Consider the following 21,307-nt stretch of genomic DNA (forward strand, 5'->3'; position numbering starts at 1 on the left):
CAACATAAACAATATTTAGATTGTTTTTCCCTCTTCAATTCTCTCAACTTTAACAAACAAATCTTACATAGCGCAGCTTTCAAGAGATGAATCAATCACATGCAGAATTGTTGATAAATCAGCTCAGTGATTAATTTGCAATTTGAATAAAAAACATGGTAATTTTAAGCCACGCTCAGCAGTCTGAACATCCTCCAGAAGAGGGAGCTATGGTACTGACATCACTTGATTTACAGCGCTCAAAAACAGTAAATATGAACATTCAGACTTAACACGTACGGAGCCTGATGAATCTAATCTGCTTACCTAGATAGCAGCAATGACACAGAGGTTCAAAATGTTTTAAAATTTTTGTTTAGCCACGCATGTTTATATGTAACTTTACTGAACTGCTGCTTTACTGAACACACAGCCAAGCTCATGTTCAACTGCGAGTGAAATAACCTCAGTAAGTAATCATAAGTATTGATGAATTATGGGTAGCTCCATCCCACTACTATGACATTAATTTATTTAAGACTAAGTTTTTGTTATTTATTTGCATTTTTTTTGCATATTATAATGGATTTGAGTTTTAAACTCAGAGTACAACAATAAAATAAAAACTATAAATAGTCACATAACCAGACATCCAATTTAAATCGACTTCAAAGCCACCTTCGAATATGGCTTGAATTGGAGTGGAGAAAGTCAGATTTCATGTAGTTTTTGCCACCTCAAAAATCAGCCCTGCTCAAAATGGATATGCAGAAAAATCAGACTTGGGCTGACTGTCTGAACAAGGACAAAGAACTACAACTGATCCACCTAAGGAGTTTTTCTCCTTTTCCTACAGCTGCAACACTTCTGTAGCACAGCAGCACATGCCCTTAACAAGAACAGGACCCAGTAATAGTTTTCTCAAAAGACATGTGTTCTAATCCAAAGTAGCTCTGAGGTGCTAAAAAGTCAAGCAGTGAGAGCATCCTTGCAGTTTTGCTGAAAGTACTCAACACAAAACAGTCAAGTGAGGCAGTAAGCACCTCAATTGATTTTTCTTAATAACCTGAAAAGCAGTTAGCTATAAGAGCACACTGAAAACAGCAATCAATGTTTTAAAGGAAAGAGAGAATCAAGCTAGCTGCAGCACTTTTTGTGAGATGTAATTTAGTTATTTAGTTCCACAGCACCAGGTCAGTAAATACATGGCAGTAAATTGAACGCTTTCTGCATAGATGAGTCAGTAATGGAAACAACAGCTTTGAAAACAGCTGTCCTGCTTTGGAAAACAACTTTTTCAATTAAGCAACCAGGAATCACTATAGAACAGATAGGTTTCTTAGAAGGACTATTTTTTGAATAGTGGAATGACAGTGTGACATAAATCCGTCTTAGCGCAGGCCTATCTGCAGCAAATTAACATGCACGGAAAAGCAAGCAGGGCAAGTCCCTGTAGAGCCACGTTAAGCATGCAAAGTTTGACACAGGTGTACAGGTGCATAAAAGAACCCAAAATAACCAGTGGGTGCTTTCTACCTGACAGCCATTAATGGACGAGCTGCTGAAGAGCTTAAAGACTAAAAGCTGCTGGAAGAGCTGTCTTGATAGGCAGAGCCTCCTGCGAACATAATCTTCAGTACATCTTCAAAATACAGTAGGGATTAGTGTCTGAGCTGCTCTCTAGCCCGAATCCGCCATTAATTCCACTTCAAGGCCCTCGAGTATGGAGTTTACAGGCACCGCTGAGACACCAAGTCTTGATGCTACACAATACAATCTACAGATCAGATCTCATACCCCCTGGTGCTCATGCAACTAAGAGTTATAAAGAACTAAAAACTAGTTCTTCAGTTTAGCACTAGAGCTATTAGGCTAATGCAGATAACAGAAAAAAGTACGCAAAATTTTCACGTGTTGAGATTACTTTTGATAGTGAGTGATAGAGTGATATTCTTTTTAAATATTAGTATGTGATACAGTATCAGAAACCACATAAGCAAGTATATTTAAGATTATTTAAAGAGCCATTCTGGCCTAACACTACAGCTTAATATGTTTTTTTTGTTGTGTTATACTGTATTCTGTACCACAGTATTACACCAGCCTTACTACTTTTAGATCACGATAGTTTTAGATCAATTTCATGCTTTTGTTCTTCAGTATTCACTACAATACCCAGCATGCATCATCCAAATACCTCATGCAACTACTGGGAATCCCAGTGGAAACCCTGGTAATCCCTGTGGTGTCAACCAACCTGCTAGCTTTCCCGCTGATCTACAGACTAATAAAAACAACATTGGACACCAAAGACCAGTTTTTCACCTTTTCAGCCAGAGGAAAAGGGCCAATCCAACTTTAGCTTGTAGCATTTGTCCTCCTCATCTGATTAGTCACTTCTGTCATTTGAGTAATCCATTGTAGCTATAATTTGACAGCTATTTAGGCTGTCATGATCAAGAAATTTTCCTGATTACTCGTCAAATACTTCCAATTAATTCTTCAATGGTCTTTTTTTGTTCATTCTATGGATCTATTAAAATACAAGCCCAAAGTAGACAAATTGGCATATTAGCCAATATGTTTCCTAGCTACATTTACTATGTAGTTAACACTGGTAGTACTGTCGCATTGGCACACCACGCTGTTGGGCCCACACACATATAAATGTCTAAGTTATACAGAAGCATGTGTACCATGATAGAACTGTTTACACTAAGAAGCTAGACCTTCAGTCCCATGATGTGCCTCAATGAACGCATTTACTACTTTCTTTTATTTACATATGTTTGCCTCAATCCAGCACATGAAATTCACATTTTATATGTTGCATTAATACTGTTGTAAAGTGTGAGAAATAGAAATTATCATCATCTCACATTATTGTGATTTAGGCAATTATGTAATAATGTAATAAAGTTGCCATATTAACATGGTTACAATAAGATCTTCCTAAAAGCAGCATTAGCCATTTGGCTATAAATAAGCTTTCACTACTTCTCAGCTTGGTTAGCAAAAAACTAAAAACTGCAGAAGCAAACACCCAAACACTAAACATGGCTTTGCTGACCACATACATTTTAGGTAAGGTGGGACTGTGTACTTTGATTTTGGGGTAAATCATCACTTTAAGCATAAGAGATCTGTTTTGGAAAAACTAAAAACTGACTGGACAAACAATATAAACAACATAAATCTTTTAAACAGCAGTTTAAGATGCCTGATTTTGATATGAAAGTGTACAAGGCTTTTCGATGGAGCAAGGAACAAAGTGTTAGCAATAAGGACAACATTAGCAGAGCTAAATCAGAACAAAAAGGCAAGACAAGCTGAATCCTAAATGAGCCCCTGCTTGATGAATAATGCACTTCTCCAGGGGTCCAAGAGAAGGTTTTTAGGCCCTAAATAGTGCACTACGCTGGATGTCAGTTAATGGCATATATCCTACGAAGCACTCTTCACAGGGTCCCGGTTAATAGACTTGTACGCTACATTGTACAAAACAACTACTTAGGGAGTTTGGATTCCCTGGGGGAAGATGCTACGCAGCCTGATGCTTCAGTGTGTGGGAGGCCTCAGAGTGTGTCATCTTTTTTTTTTTTTAAATACATGTGACAAAAAAAAAAAAAAAAACGCATCTGGAGGATATGCTTATGCCCAGCTGATCATTTTGCAATTCAAATCAACACATAAGCGTTAAACGAATCACACCATTAAAGATTGCGCCCACATGTGCTTTACCCCACCAAGGGGAAAGCTCCAGAAAAGAGTTTGAAGGATGTTTTCCAAGCCCAGGAGGTGTTATTTCAAGCATGTTGGATTTTCTAAATGTGGATATGGGAGGGGATTTTACACGGTGAGGTGCAAAACGCTTTGCGTGCTTTTTAAGGAACAAGATGAGCCATCGTCATGAAATATTTAAGCAAGCAGGAACTTGGCTTCCTGGCCAAAATCTGAGTAGGTAGGAAAATTACAGTCTAGTTTGTTGTTGGTTTGATCTGAATTAGATCCACTCGTTTTTCGTATAAGCATATACACATATATACAGTACTGTGCAAAAGTCCTCTAATCCCAAACACACTCAGTGATGCCGAGGTCTGGACATTGGGGTGGTCAGTTCTGAGAAACCCACCAGCTTCTTTGGTTTGATTTGTAAATGTTCTTTGCTTTACTCAGTGAAGGCTTCTTAATAGCTACACATCCTTTCAGAGCCATATTGCAGAGTTGTCTTTTCACAGTGGAAGGATGGACAGAAACATGTGTGGATGTTTTTGGATCTGAACCTACTTGATTTTCTCCTCTTTCTTTAAGTGATGTTTATCTAATAGGGACACTTGATAGACACTTGGGTTCTTGCATGGTCGTTAGTAGATCTGTTTTCTCTGTATTTTCAGTAATTATTTAAACTCCAATTTTGGAATCTCCTGATTTTTCACTTATTTGTCCTTGATTTTATAGAAGTTTACAGAATCTGCTTACATTCACTGGTTGCCCACTTTTATTAAAAAAAAATAAAAAACAGGCTGAAATAGTACAACTAGTAAAAAACAAGTAACAAAAACAACAGAAAAAGTTTAAAAATAAGATTAATTGACAGTTAATTAACAGAAACAAAATCGGTATGGGCATCCATGACTTTTTAATTCTGGTCAGTCCCCATTATAACGGACCACTGTATTATAATGCAGACCACTGGGTACAGCAGCACATCGCTGTTACCTTCCTCTTCTGCCGATTTTAGGCCAATCAAACAGTCCTCTGACCTCCTGTCCTTTCAGCCTGGAGCTGGGCCACAAAGAAGCAGAGCTAAAGAGGCAATCAACTGGAAATGCAAAACAAAACCACAAACAGCAAAATATCTCTGACCTTCCTCTGCTCTGAAACCCAACAACAGATTCTGACCCCTCCACTCAACTGACCACTACATTATCATATCTCTCTCTTTCTATCTGATCTGCAGATCTAACTACTCATTTTTAACCAACTACAACTCTGTAAAAACCTAAATTAAAAATGCACACAAATGTGGATGGTTAAGGTAAATAAAATTCAATCTTTGCATTATTCTGGCTGCTACACAGCAAAGCTTCCTTGGGTTCAGTGCTGTGAACAGTTTTAAAACCAGGTCATTTGTCTAAACACATCAGCCGCAAATATGCTCTGAAGTCACTGGCTTCGATATGGGACTCCAAAAATGCTCCTGGCTCCCAGGGCACCCTGCTGGCTGGACAGTATCTGATGTGGTCCAAGTGAGACTCTGATGAATTCTTGACCTCAAAGGAAAAGCAAAACATGCACACATAACAGAAATATCTGTGCAGCATCCAGTCAAGGCTTACAGCACCATAATGTTTCAAATAATAGTTCGGTGAAACAGATCAGCCAGGTTTGGTGTCTGAATCTTGCGTCTGTATTAAGGCGGAATCATTCATTTAAAAAAAAGCTGAATTTATTAACTGTAAAGTGTAAAATTTACAGTTGATAATGTTTGCATTCACATGCTGTTTATTTTGCTCTACATGGCAATGGCTGAAAATAAAGATTAAAGAATAAAGAATAAAGAAGGACCATTTTACGCTGCGTACGGCGGACAATGTAGTGCAGTGTATACACTGTAAAACGGACCTGGCCTACCATGATAGTACTTCGTCAACGCTGCAGCACCTGAACCCAAAGCATCCTCACGTGAACTGCACTTCTCCAGGTGGACTCGGAGTCTCTAGAGTGTATGTTTACGATTGCTAACTGATATGAACACCAGCGCTTGGTAGAACGTACAGTATTTGTAATTATTTGTAGCCTGTGTTATGAGTCGATAGTGACTAGGCGTAATAAGTAGCATGACAGCAAATGCATCAAGTTCTCACTCATGTAATTTATCTCTCTGATAGGCTACATTTCAAAACACGCCTTCCCCCATAGATAAGGTAGTAATAATAAACGCAACAAATGGACAAACTCATTTATGACTACATTCACTACACCCTTTTTCCTTTTTTTTTTTTTAAGATAAAACTAAGGACAAATAGGTTAACCTATGTTTGGTAAGTTGTATTTCATAGTTTTTTTTTCCATGTACATCATAAAAGTTAAACAGAAAGACTGAATAAATGGGCTTAGTTCTGGAGCCAATAAGCAAAAGGTTTTAAGCTTTATTCAAACTCAACACTTTTACTAGGTTAAAAACCTTTTGTGAGGAATAACAGCCAATTGCTTGCTCATTTTAAGAGGCCTTTCATGTTGCATAACACACTATCAATATAGTTGTTTAAAAACACAAAAGTGTGATTTATCCGATTACTCAATTAATCAATGAAAAAATTGACAGAATACTTGATTCGAAAAATATTTGATAGTTGCAGCCCTACAATGAAGACAACTTAACCTGACACTTGATTACTTGGGATGCACTGATCTGTCTTTTTCTCTCCCAATACCAATTCCGATATATGAAGAGTTCTGAACTGATTTTTTCCTTCTTCAGTTTAAAATCCATTTACAGTTGTCTGCAAAACTTTTGAATGCTCATGGTAAAGTAATGTTCACATTATGTACAGAGAACTTAAATACAGATTTTTTTATTTAGCAAATTTTCATGTACTATTCTGAAGTATTTGCTGAATTTATACAGAAAAAATATTTATAATAGAAAATGATTTAAATGCGCCATAACTCTTCACATGCCACATTGTTTTTTTCCCCTTATATGCTACATTCAGCAAAAAAAACAGTAATTGTGCAAAGTGTGCAGAAGCGTGTTCTCAGTAGACAAATCAAAATTGAAAAATCAATAAAACATGTTTAACCAGGAGCACACAAATGTTTGCGTATGACTGTACCTCAAATAATGTGCTTTTACAATTTAACAGTTCATTCCAGAGCATGACATCTATTTTACAGTGCCTATATCATTGAAAACCTCATTTTTCCTTGGTCTTTTTGAAGAAGTTTATGTAGTGTGTAAATTCACTACCCAGTCCGTTCAATCCCTATATGGACAATAAACTGCAAAAATTTTATGTCACAAAAACTGCTTTTACATATATTCATGTATTCAGCCCACAGCCCATGCCCAGTCATGCAGAAGTTGTAAACACCATTTCAGCCAAGTCTGCTCATACTGATGAGACGGATTCCTGAACAATACTGTACTGTTACACACCAAAAATGAGTGTGTCTTAAATTCAAGATGAGTGAAAGGTGCAGGAAGTGGGTATAATTACTGACCCCAACAGAATGCAGGCTAGTCAAGATGTGTTTAATTTAATACCACGCATACCAAATGTAATTTAGACAGTCAAACCATACTGGAACCTGCTCATCAGCTCAAGACTCAGTAAGACTCACTACTTAGATGTTGAAAACTTTAGGGTATTTCACACAGCAGCATTTCTCAGTTTAGCCATATATCTTAAGTCTAAAGTCAGGCCTGCCAATAGGAAAAGAGCTGCAGGAAGTCCTTCTGGACAATTTACAACTTTGAGTCAAGTTATTTGGCAAACTCAGAAAACCTACTTTGTGAAACAGTCCCCTGTATGAAAGAACATTCTGATACTCTGTAGTGTTGCCGTAATTAGATTGGTACCATAAAAGCCTGAAAAGTCTGTTTGTTTACACTATACATTAACATGTGTTCCATGTTTAGATCATACCTGGAAAAAATCTGGCACAAAGCAATTTCTGATGTGCGCCAGCAGACAAAACTTAACAACACAAGAGCGAGGTGCAATGGCAAGTAGCTGTTTTTGGTGCGAAAACAAGCAGACAGAGCCACTTACCTGAATGGCTGAACAGCTTCTCTCTATAATCACTCGATTGCCACTGTGTGGTCACTTACAGTCTAAGTTAATGTTACTAATACAGCTGTATCACTCGGCCGCAGGGTCTCGCAGCCCATCGCTTCAACCAAGCCAGAAAAAAAAAACAAAAAAAAAAAAAAACACAACAACAGTAAAAAGTTGCTAATACTGACAGCATAAACGATGAAGAGCACGTTTGACACAAATGACTTGAGAAATTTGGATAGAGGAGAAAAAAAAATTCAGCTCCGTTTTTGAGCCAGAGAAGCTGCTGTGTGCCTGTGGTGTAAACAACACAGGATTATTTGTATTCTGCTCACCAGTTATTTAACTGTTTTTTACAATAAAGATATTTTACACTTAAAAAAGTTGTTGAACATGGTTCTTATTACTAATTAAATAAGAGTAAATTAACAAAAAAAAACCTAAGCTTCTAATGAACATAATCAACAAGTAAATACCATCTAGCCAAGCACAGTGTGTGATGTGTAAGATGCAGATTTGGCCAAAATAAAATATTTTAAAAAATTTAATTGTCTACCGCGACCCTGGCGGAGAAGCGGCTTAGAAAATGGATGGATGGATGTAATTGTATAGATATCAGGACTAATTTACTTAATTTAGACAGAGTTAGTATCAGTATCGGTGCTTAGTTGTTAAGGATCAGTTATTGGTATCGGCAGGGAACAAGTGGTATTGGTGCATCTTTAGTGTAGACAGCCTTGTGTATCCGTCATGTTTCATTTCCTTGTTTATGCACTCACCTGCTAGCCAGCGCTCGGCAGACACATTTCTGCTCATGTAATTGTATACGTATAACAAAAACGCACTCTGTTAACATTTGATCTTAACGCAGCCAAGATCCGTCTCTGACCTGAAGGTGGTTTGAGTGTTCCAATCGCAACCTGCTCACAATACGTCCTGGGACAGTCAAGTGAAATGTGACCCCATCACCAAAAACACAAGTTTTAAATAAGCTCTGTATGACACACCACTATCTATAACAGTGGGCAAATGTAAATTGCAAAGCTGAATAACAGAAGCAGCAACCAACTTTGAATGTAGCCCATAATGGTGTCCATTTCTGATCCATAACTGGAAGCCATATATTGTCAGAAACAAGTTTACTCAACACAATGAGAGGCCATTTTAATTTTTTAATTGGTTCCTGAGGACTGACAATGCCACCAAGCTGAAAGGAAAAAGAAACAGACACACATAATCTCTCTCCGACCTCCCTGTCTGACAATGATGATATCAGACAACACAGCTCTGGTGACAGGAGAGGTGTGATCCAGGGCGTTTCACAAGCCCTGAGCACCTCAACCTGACTGAACAGGTGTGCATACCTTTCCATACAAGGCCAAGCCCTTGCTGCCTCCCAGCCTGCAGGCCTGCCAGCTGACAGTATGCTGGAGAAAAGCAGGTGAAAACCAACAGACTGTGGGAACACATACTTTGTGGTACCACTGGAGCATGATTTTTATGGGAAATGTAGCTTTCCAATCATCATTTTTTCCCAGCATCATGCTCAAAGAGCTTAAGGTGTTAAGACGGCTAATGTCAGCTCTCAATAGCTAATTGGTGATAAGCCAGAAATCAAAGGAAATACACAAAGTCACATATGCTAGGAATTAACCTAGTTATTATGAGATTACAGAATTAGATGCTATTTTAAACTGACAGAGTAAAACTGATGCTCAGAATTAGTTTCCATGAACAACACTTATGTTTAAAAGCAAGTTTGGCTAAAACTGACCAAATCTGTAACGTCACATAAAACATGTAGCAGAAGACATGAAGCCCGACATCTGTCCATTTTTTATATTTTAACAATATGACACGAAGTCTAGAAACTACAAAAGCAAGTCTATTTCAGATTACATTTACAATATTTAGCAGACACTCTTATCCAGATTAATAAATAGCTAGACTGCAAGCTTCCATTCCTTGTTAGCTATATTAGCTCTAATGGAAAACTAAAAAAGCAGTGAGTGTGTTTACACGCACTTAATAAGCTGATAAATGCAGAAAATCAGATTTTGCCAGTAATCCAATAGATGTGTTTACATGCCTTTGAGTAATCAGATAATGGGAAAACACTTGATCTACATGAGTCAGGCAGTGATCAGATTTCTGCTGTGCAACCAGCCAAAAAAACTGACAGAATAAGACGTGACAACTTCACACCACAGCTTTTCCTTTTAAACACTGAGCCACTTTAACTGAAAATATGAACATGCATCATCTAGAAGAGTATTTAGATCCCCAATTTTGTTGAGAATGTATTTGGTTTCAGCATCGCTCCAAAAGTGTTTTGCTGCGTGTCGCGGCAACACCGCTTACTTATTTGCACATGTTCAGACTGAGAAATCTAACAGAAATAAGAGTACTGAGAAATCTGATTACTTAGCTAACATCCAGGTGTCTTTATCAGAGTTCTAGACCATACTCCAATCTAAGAAATCAGAGTAAGCTGTTTGCATGGCCATCTGAATAATCAGATAACTGCAGAAATCAGATTATGACCAGATTTTTTGAGTGTTCTGAAATGGTCTCAATGTCTTGGCCAAAAATAACTTTCGGCTAGGAGGAAAATTGTGTTAACCTGATCTTCCATGAAACTTATTCCAAGTGGTTTGATGTGAAATGGTGCATTAGCTGAAGAAAAGGGGAAAAAAAATAAATTTTTTTGGTGGGTAGGAATCAGGGGTCACAATGTCTACAACACAAATATAGTCATTTTATTTATTACTCAAAATGAACCTAGGTGTGTCTTCTGGGTTTTTCTGGTCCAAAATATTATCTCAGAACTACCATAAGACAACATCTCAGGCATGAGGCAGCATATTCATAATCATTTCAAGCAACAGCTTTCTGTGAGGGAGCTTTTAAACACTCCAGACCCACCACCACCGCTGTGAAAAAAATAAATCTGATTCAGTTTCTCTTCACATGAAACCACTGAGACCACTCTGAATGACTGTGAACATCTAAAAGACGGAATTATGCTGACATTTCGAGCAATTTTTGGAATTTCCCTTTAAGTGGTGAAGGCAGTCACCCAGCCGCAGTGAAACCTGACAAGGGCCAAAGCCGTTAGTTCCACCACACAAGATGTTAATTTGATACTGCATGTGGGGTTTGGTTCACTACCGCTCCCACGGGGTTCCCTGCCCGAGTTGCCTCTGATGCTGCAGATAAAATCCTTCCCTCTCCTTCTCCCCTCATACTCACACACAAACCTAACTACTAGGACTGTCCACATTAGAGCTGGGTATTGTGAAAGTGGGTAAACCAGAAATAAGTGTGAGGTGCTTGAAGTGGGTGCATTTACTGACCTAAATGGATTGTAGGCTAATCAAGAAGTGTTGATGTTGCTAACATGCATACAGCATGTAATTTAGACAAGCAATTAGCATTTCAGATTATAGAACAAGCTTTCTGATCGGCTCACTGATACTAATAAGACTGACTACTGGGATACTTAAACGTAATACTGAATAAAATTAAATATTTTGAAGCTCCAAGTATCGAAGTGATTCGTTTGTATCATGAAAGCATATTGTTCTGGTATCATTGTCCCAAGTTTTTATAAACTTCACAGTGTACACAGTATTTAATGTTGGTTTATCAAATATAAAACTAAGGACACAACCATGCAATCTTCTGGCAGTAGAATGAGCTTAGCTTAGCGACTTTAAACATGGCAGTCAGTTCTTAAAAATTTTGATCCTGCTAGATCTGCCCTGGTCAACTGTAAGTGCTTTTATTGTAAAAGTTAACATCTAGGACCAACAATAGCTTAGCCATTAACTGGTTGTCCATGAAAACTGACAGAATAGGGCCACAGAGTGCTAAATATGTAGTGTTGCTCTGGAGGCAATATTAGCACAAGAAAACTGTATTAGGTGAGTTACAAAAAGGTTTTCTATGGCTCAGCCAGCTGCCCACAAGCCTGAGATCGCCATGTCCAATGCCAACCATCTGCTGGAGTGGTGTAAAGCATGCCACCACTGGACTCTAGAACAGTGGAAACCAGAATGCATAGCTCTAAAAGTAAAGTTTGGAGAAGGAGGGATAATGGTCTGGGGTTGTTTTTTAGAATTTGGGTTCAGAGCCTTAGTCTAGCAAAGGGTAATGTTAATGCTACAGCATACAGAGACATTTTAGACAATTACACACTTCCAACTTTGTGGCAACCGTTTGGGGAAGGCCATTGACTGTATACCTGTGCAAGCTCCAAAGCCAGCTCCATAAAGATATGATTTGGCAAGTTTGGTGTGGAGAAACTCGCCCCACATCAGTGCCCAACCTCATAAATACAGGCTGAACCGACACAAATAATTTCTGTCCCAGCATGTAAAGCATTCACATGGAATCTTCTGATGTTGATTAACTCATGCAAATCATCTATACACTTATTGAAAATAAATGTATAGAGAATGTAAAACAGTATATTCACTGTATTTTTTTCTGCACAATACTACTTCAGCCCCAAACCGGCTTTAAATCTAAATGGGGAAACGCTGCATACCTACAGAGCAAAAGCAGGGGGGATGTTCAGGTGTGAGTAAATTATGGTATATCATCCTCCTGTCCTCTTCTGAGCTACCCAAAAGCTTATTCTGCCTGTCTGGACCAGCATATGTCCAGATAGACAGAACTGTAGAAATTAATAGCTTTGAAAAATAAATTAGAAATGCTCAGACCTTTCGCTAATTAGTGGCTCAGACCAGTACAGCCTAAGCGATGAGCGTACTCGAGACATTGAGGACCTGACGCTAATAAAGTCTGCTGAAAATTGGAACCGATCACTGACATTTAGATGCTGAAAGTCTATTTGGACGTCCTCATTTGCTGATAAAATGTAATTACTACACAGTCAGCAGGCTATTCAATTCTGGATGAAAGCCGGAAGTGATGCATGCAAGTATAAACTTGTACTTAAGCAAAGTTGTTCTGCTCTAAGCTCCTTAGTGGAGTAGAGTGCAGTGGTAGAAACAGAACTAGGGCTTGGCAATATGATGATATGCATGATAAAACTGGTCAACAAGCAGGTAATTGGAGGCCAGCCCATTGTGCATTCTTATGTTTACGGATAGTTTTCTCTTTTCCCTTTTGTCTCTTCTTAATAAGGAATTCCACTGGTTTCAACTTATTTTAAGCATTGACATGTAAACAAAAAGTCATTGCGTGTTTTGAGGTGAAAACATTATCTGTAGAGAAATTTACAGACTTGGATTTCTTTAAGGTGGTGGAAAGGTAAGACAAATATAGCCATTTTATTTAGTATCCAGAAATACCCATAAACCTACACACAAGACTTTACATGTAAAGCTGATAACAGTAAAATAGAGACAGTAAATAACAGTTTCGCCTTGCAAAGCCCTACATGTACCTCTCCACCATGAACGGATGAAATAAAACACGTTTTAGGCGAAAACCTTAACTCAAAGCCATCATAACACTATATTTGAGGCATCAGGCTATGTGTCTGGAACCATCTCATGCAGTAACTTTCTATAAGGAATCTTTTAGATGTGCTAAATTGTTCAGATGTCTGGTTTCCATCACCATGACCATGAAACTCGGCTCTCTAGAATGGCATTTCACATCAAACCACTCTGAATAACCTAATTTACACAGTCACACTTTAATTATACAAACATCTATACAAGCATTCTGCAAAGGTTGACTGATTTTGCCTGCTTGCAAAAAACTCAAAGTATTAAGATGTATTGTGAGAAATTAACTTAATTCATTGACGTTAACAGAACTTAGTTCTTTGACCGTTTCTCTTTCTATGTAGAACAAGTAAGAACCAATGCATACAAACGCATACACACAGGGAATGAAAACAGATGTAGGAGTGAGGGAAGGAAGGAGAGGGAGTGGAGAGAAATCTGTTGGAGCAGCTGCTAAGTAATGCATACCCCCAACACACACCTGCAAAATAAACTACTGCTGAGTCCAGGACTCTCATTAGAATACCAGACAGGGTCACTCATAGCTGAAGCAACAGGGCAGTACACAAGTGCAGAGGGAGGTCCTCCTGACATCACTGGCACCCGCAGTCAAAACAGACACACACACACACACACACACACACACACACAGGCACACACACAGGCACACACACAGGCACACACACAGGCACACAAAGACTTCTCTATTGCAAACCAAAAATGAGTGCACAAATATCTCCTGTTCAAAGTGCCCATAAGTTATTGAGATATTTCTGAGGAAATCAGACAAAAGAAAGTCAAAAGAAAATAAATCCACAGGTGTTTTTGTCCATCCTTCCACTGCAAGAAGATGACTTGGTGCTACGGGTCTGAAAGGATGTGTAGCTGTCAAGAAGCTTCACTGATAACAAGAAAGACGAACATTTGCCAATCAAACAAGCAAGCTGATGTTTTTCCTCTGAACAATGGACCGACCACCCCAAAGTCCAGATCTCAACATTATTTGGATTGTCAGAAGCAGAAAACGCAGCCAATTTCTAAGACTGAACTTTGAATGTGTAGAAAAATATCCCTACAGACCGAAAGAGAATCTCCTGAACAGTATGGAGGCTATAAATAAGGCAAAGAGTGGACATGATAAATACCAGGAAGAGTATGTTAGTATATGAATTAGTTGAGGCTTCAGTTTGATTTTCTGTGAAATGTATGTTTTCTGCTTTTTTCTCTCAACAGTGAAAAATGAATAAGCGTACCCAGTGGCCGTTTTAACTAGAGATTAAATACATTTAAGAAGGATGGTCTCATTCTTGTTGTGCTGTATATTCAAGTTTATTGTGCTATATAAACACTTTTACAATTATAAAACGTATCATATGTATTCCCCACATCGTATATGGAAACCAAGTTGCAAAACAAGCATATTTGGAAATCACTGTGGTTATGGTGTCAAGACATTTACACCATCCATGTAGCCTACAACAGATTGGCCCACCCACCCATCCTAAAGTGATGGAGATGATAGTTATTCAGGAAGAGTGGATCAAAATGATTAAACGTTGTGCTGTTCCTGGCTGTCAGTGAGCAATTTCATCATTGCTGCCTTTCAAAGTGTCCAGGCATCCAATAAAGCAAATTAAGTATTTTCCCCCCACAGAACTGGATTTCAAGGAAAAGACCATTAAGATTATGGACCCTTTAACAAAACTACTGCATACTAGGACTCAAACTCCAGCTCAGTGGGCAGTAACAGAGCAGCAAGCATAAATTCAGCACAAGCACTCTGGCCTGGGTGTTCAGCAAGACTCCTTCTGGGTAAAGTCTAACAGGAGAGGAGAGACACTTGTTTTTTCTGTATTGGTGAGAATGCTTCACAACAGAGAGAGAGAGAGACTCAGGATGAGGACTAGAAGGCAGAAAGAAGGCACACAATCAGGAATAGCACAGTGACGTAGCCCAAACCCACACTACTCCTCTGACAGGCCTGTCTTGAAGAGAGGAACAGCTTAAAGCTCCAGTCAGGACCTGCTGAAACAGCGCCACTGCCACTTAGCTGACAGCCAGAATGTGTGGCAAACATACATACGGTATGGAGGGAAGTGTTGTTGGGCTCTAAATATGGCAATGCCCCGTTGGCAGGCAATGTTTCGTAATTGGGACTTTCAAACAGACGAAAACTTTTCTTTTTTGGCCACATACACCATATATTATGCATGGCACAAGACGAGCTACAGTCAGTAACAGTAACAGCGATGTGCACGGGTACTTGAGTACTCGGTAAAGGCTGAAATATTAATCCGATCCCAACAGGACCCAACCGCTCGTGTCTGCTTCGGACATCATTTCAGAAATGTGCAAAAGCTCGGGCTGGGTTCAAATATCACGTTTACTAGATACTACCCTTTCTCCTTACTTTATTCTTCCAAACGACATTTTACTACCTTAAGTCTGTTTATGATCCTCCACACTAGAGTCACCAGCTGTGCTGCAAGGTCTACCACAGTCACGAAGAACCAGGCCACTGCTATTGGCGATGTGAAAAGATTCAGCGGGAAAGAAAGTGTGATTTCCTATGTGCAGTGTTGAAAAGAATCATGTTTAAGGTTTAAACAAGTGAAGCTAGCATCTTGCTTTATCAGCATTGCACAGTGTGAGAACAGCAAATTATGGCACGTTTATCCAGACTAACAACAGATGCTGTTCAAAAGCATCACTTGATGAATAAATTCAATAAAGCAGAATCTACACTTTCATAGCTTTTCATACTGTTTAAAGTTTTATTTAAACGTGTTGGATTTCGGCTCCTAATGTCACTATACAATTACTGGTGCTGTCCTGTCAGGTTTTATTTGGCACTTTGGGTGATGGGCCAGTTCAAGTTAGGACTTTTGTTGAACTGGGGTCCGTTTCAGACTTTCAGACAATTCGGGTTGGGCTTGAGTCGGATTCGGACTGAAAATATAGTGCTGTGTGTTGAGTCAGGTCGGCCTCAGACAGAAAGTTCCCAGGCTGCGTTTGGGTTCGGACCAAAAACGTAGGCCTAATTAAACCCCTAGTACTTGTTTACTCATTTGAGGCACTGGCTTTTAAATACTATCACTAGGTCTTCGCTGACTTCATCACAGGAAGATGGCTTTACTGCTACACAGGCTAAGCAGATGCAAAGACTACAAACAGTTAAAACTCAGAAAAAAGGTATGAAACTGTCACTGGGGTGGTATCCTCAGGGGTGCATCTCAGTACCTTTAGTCAGGGAACACAGCTGTACTATACTCCATTGAAATTATATTCTCTAAGTTGTATTAACTCCACACACCCCGTCTCGTCTCCAGGCTTTTTATTTTATTGTTCCGTTTTAAAACATTAGCTTATGAAAATGCACCCGGTGAAAAACATATTTCAGGTATACAGTTGCACCTTAAAACCATTGCTGTACCTTTGAGGGAATATTTACATTGTTTGTACAATGATGAAGAAAAAATGTACCTGAACAGAACCTTCAAACAGTGAACATTTCTTTAACAAACTAGCATGTTGGCACATCGCTCACTGCAAACGAACATGTAAAAGGTAATCAGTGTCCATCAGCATCCAGTGTAACTGGTTAGCGTCAGTTTTAGCTCATTACCTCATCTCAGAGGGTCTCTGTTGAGTTACTCATTTGACACAGAGGCCATTCCCTCAGATATTTTGAATAAAGCATGTTTTAAAATGCAGTCTGTGTGATAAATAATCTTTGGGCAACTGACTGACTGCTGTCACCTAAAACATTAAGAGACAGGCTCTACATTCTTATGGATACTTGAGAATCAGATGAGTCAGAAAGTGCATCCCTAGAACTAGCAGCTCAGGGTTTAGCTACATAGGGACATGTTAACATACAGAGAGCATGTATGCGTGCGAGTGTGAGAGAGAGAGAGAGAGAGAGAGAGAGAGAGAGAGAGAGCAAGAGAGCAAGAGAGAGAGAGAGCAAGAGAGAGAGAGAGAGCAAGAGAGAGAGAGCGAGCAAGAGAGAGAGAGCGAGCAAGAGAGCAAGAGAGAGAGAGAGAGCAAGAGCGAGAGAGCGAGAGAGAGAGAGAGAGAGAGAGAGTGAGAGAGAGAGAGAGAGCGAGCGAGCGAGCGAGCAAGAGAGCAAGAGAGAGAGCAAGAGAGAGAGAGAGAGCAAGAGAGAGAGAGAGAGAGAGCAAGAGAGAGAGAGAGAGAGAGCAAGAGAGAGAGAGAGAGAGCAAGAGAGAGAGAGAGAGAGCAAGAGAGAGAGAGAGAGAGAGAGCAAGAGAGAGAGAGCGAGAGAGAGAGAGAGAGAGAGAGTGAGAGAGAGAGAGAGCGAGCGAGCGAGCAAGAGAGCAAGAGAGAGAGCAAGAGAGAGAGAGAGAGCGAGCAAGAGAGAGAGAGAGAGCGAGCAAGAGAGAGAGAGAGAGAGCAAGAGAGAGAGAGAGAGAGCAAGAGAGAGAGAGAGAGAGAGCAAGAGAGAGAGAGAGAGAGCAAGAGAGAGAGAGAGAGAGAGAGAGCAAGAGAGAGAGAGCAAGAGAGAGAGAGCTGTGCGGTGCAGTAGGATGAGTCACCACAGAGGCCAGCTCGTAAATCCCAGCTTCTTCTGCTCTCCATCCTCTACCACACAGTTATTGCTGAAACTACCTGCAAACTGAGCTCTAGGTGCCAAACACATGACACACGCAGAAAAGCAAGCACCACTGGAGCTGATCTGCCTACGATTTGAGCAGCTAGCATTGTGCTTCAGTGCCATCCATACAAGGTCACTATTGTCCAGAGGTTCAGCTGTAGAACGATCATTATTGTACACACAGCAGGAATTCTCAGCACACTATTTTCCTGGGTGGTCACAATAACAGAATTTAGAAAGAATTTTGAGTATGACAACAATGCTCAATACCAAATGATACTATTGTAACAAAATTTAAAGATCTTCATAATAATAAGTGTGCTAACCGCCCTAACTGTCTGTCTGCTTGCTATTAATTAACGCCCATAATCGTTGCATGAGACGTGTTTTTTTTCTGGAGATCTGTCTTTGTCTTCTGCTAAACGCGTATTTTGTTGCTGTGCATGTTAAGAGTTCACTTTGTATTTTCAATACAGGATATCATGAGGTGTCAGGGAAAACAGATGAAAATTATTTAATGAAAACTGCCTCAGACAATTAAATCTGTAACTAAATAAACCCCAGTCAAACTGGCATGTCCACTTACATTCATATACAGACTTTGGTGTACAACCAATATATTATGTGAAGGCTCCTTAAACATAAACAGCTCGTCACACTTACTCATCTACACCTTTTTTTTCCATACTGCTTTTTACTTATGACATTTGGGTTTATGTATCAAAAATGTCATAATTCAATTTTACATGACCATTTTCCAATCTATATCACTTATAATTAGTGTTTGCTTTGAAGACTAATGCATGTAAATAAGCTCTGTTCTGACTGGTAAATGACAGCCAGTGAGAACAGAGCTCATTTACATACACTTGACCTATACAAAAAGCAGCCCATGCTGAAACACTCCTTATAACTTCAGTGTAAATGTGAGCTGTGAGCTGAATATAGGTGGATGTTTGTAAACATTTTTTTTTTTTTGCATCTGCAACGACTGTATGGGGAGTGAATGGTGTGTGTTAAAACTTTAGAATGTTTACATACTCTATCAAACTCTTTATTTAAAAAATACAGCAGAATCCAGAATCGATTACTTGGGCAAAAATGGTTTAAACCTGTTTTGGCACCTTTTTTTTTTTTTATAATAATACGGGTCAACTATAATGTCAACCCAGCGGTAGCTTATTTAATTATAAACCACCAGCGGCCGTTACATGGTGTTCACAGTGTTTAGGTCCAGGAAAAAGGTGTCAAGAATACAGAACAAACTGCCATTGGGGATGAGAGGCGGGGGGTTAAAACATGTCCTCATTTACATGCCATTTATCTCATGCTCACATAGGCCTGCTGAAAAGCATGAAAAATGCGCCAGTTATGAGAGCAATAACAAAAACAGAAAGAAGCCAGAGGGGAAAATGCCAATGAACTGGAATCTGCCCATCTCTTGCCATCACCACAGCCTCTCCAGCATTCCTCAACTTTAAACCAACTTCACTTACTCTGGTCTAAGTAAGATTTAAAAAAAACAAAAAAAACTGGCTTGGCCAGCAGGAGTCAACTTCCACCTACAGCTGTTCTGCATATCCTCCATACTGGATTTATCCACAACTAGATCAGCACCTGATTTTAATTATTTAATTATTACTACTTTTTTTTATTTCAAGCAGCTTCCAAATCAGTGATGCACAAATGCCAATTAGGGCTCCAGACCATTAGTTTTGAGCTTAATGAATAACTGGCCTTTATACCACAACAGCTCATATAAATCAAAGGGAAATGATGCATCATACAGATGTGAAGTATGCAAAACAATGTGCCATCTTATAGGGCCATAAATATGTTTGCTGGCCATAATAACCCAGGCTTATACTCCTTAGCAACTCAGCATCCACGACTGGTCACTGGAAGGTGAAGTGAGTGAATCTAAAGGGCAGCAGTGTCACCTAGTTAAACGTACAGATCGCATGATATCCACTCTTTGTATCAGAGGCAACCTGTACGTGTTGCTATTCACACACCTAGACACACACCCGTTTCAATTTCGGTATGCACGGCCTAAATCAATCAAAAAGCAGAGGTTGAAAGAGTTTCACAATCCAGTTCGAGCCCATAAAAGGCACGGATCGTGAACTGGTTGTGTACAAGATCAACAGTTAGAGCATTTCTGGAATGCCATCACAGATCCATCTCACAATAGTAGCTTAAGTCAGGCGGCCAGGCAAAAATCTGCGAGCGTGCAGAGTTTAGACGCATTTAATATTTACCAGAAAGAGGTCTGACTAATGGCGAAAGGTCTTTATTATGCTGACAAATTAAAAGTTTAGCTGCCTGTCAAGGTAGGCAGCGTTTCGAGGCAGGCCTATAGCTAGCATGCTAGCTACGTTAACTGCACGAAAACAAGCCGAGGAGCGCTGGAGTCAAACCGGGCACGACACACGAAAACACGGCGCTAAGCCACAGCTGGCTGAAGAAACGTTTATTCACCTGTAATTCGGCTCGCTCCACCTCCCACTGCGCCCTCTCCACCTCGAAACGGGCCCATTCATGCTGCAGAAAGTGCAGAATCCCCGGGATGCTGTACTGCGCCCTGGCCGCCTCTCCGCCTCCCACGTCGCCCGGCTGTGGCGCTTTCCCTCCGCCGGGCAGCACCGAGTTGTTGTTGTTGTTAAAAAACACGCCGGGGCCCGCCTGCTCGTCCATGGCCGGGCCAGGGAGTGGGAGATACGGTTCGCCCAGATTAGGCACGACCACTTTTTGGTCCGTCGACTCCTATCTGTGTTCTTATAATATAAATAAACCTGCTGGAGTGAGTCGGAGTGGAAAACCGCTACTGACGGATCTGCTGCTACTGCTGCTCGACCGAGCGAACTCGATACGAGGCGGCTGTTGGCGATGTCCGATTCGTGAACGAATCGGCTCTTTTGACCCAGTCGAGTTCAATACATTGGTCGAACCGATTCGCAAGTCGCCACTGAATCGAACATTTTTTTTTTACGAAATGTTTTAGGGGTGGGCAATACGAATAAAATACGACGATATTTTATATTTGTCGTGATAAATTATGTCACAATAAACTCTACTACCCATATTGTGGATATCGTAAGTACATAAGGAACACCGATTACTAAATGTTTAACTCGATATAGTGCCATTCAGTTTTTAAAACACTGTATAGAAATCATTGCTGTTGCAGCTTTATTATTATTACATTTGTATATGTGGCACTACAGGTTCTACTTTGCCTGTTAGAACTTATTAAATCTCAGAAAAACTAAATATGATGATGCATATCGTGTGTCATGAAAATGTCCTTAAGTATAGTAACATAATATGTTTTCCATATCACCCACCCAGAGTTTACGACCATGTTATCAGCTAAGGGCGCCTAATGAAGGATAATATCATTCATATTTCAGCTGCTTTAGTGTCTAATTTAACGGAGAGGG

The 21,307-nt window shown here is 39.7% G+C and overlaps 1 protein-coding gene across 2 annotated transcripts in view; it reads right to left on the minus strand.

Moving 5' to 3' along the window:
• Positions 1-20,751, minus strand: part of strn (striatin, calmodulin binding protein) — a 64,157-nt gene extending 43,406 nt beyond the window's left edge. Inside the window, exon 1 of one of the 2 annotated variants that reach the window (XM_017702438.2) lies at positions 20,346-20,561. In XM_017702438.2, coding sequence (XP_017557927.1) covers positions 20,346-20,561 — 216 coding nt within the window. Of the gene's footprint in view, positions 1-20,345 lie in introns of both variants that reach the window. The other variant, XM_017702439.2, reaches the window with a different exon arrangement.
• Positions 20,752-21,307: the final 556 nt, after the last annotated feature.

The sequence above is a fragment of the Pygocentrus nattereri genome, chromosome 15, assembly GCF_015220715.1.
Source record: "Pygocentrus nattereri isolate fPygNat1 chromosome 15, fPygNat1.pri, whole genome shotgun sequence".
NCBI lineage: Eukaryota > Metazoa > Chordata > Actinopteri > Characiformes > Serrasalmidae > Pygocentrus > Pygocentrus nattereri.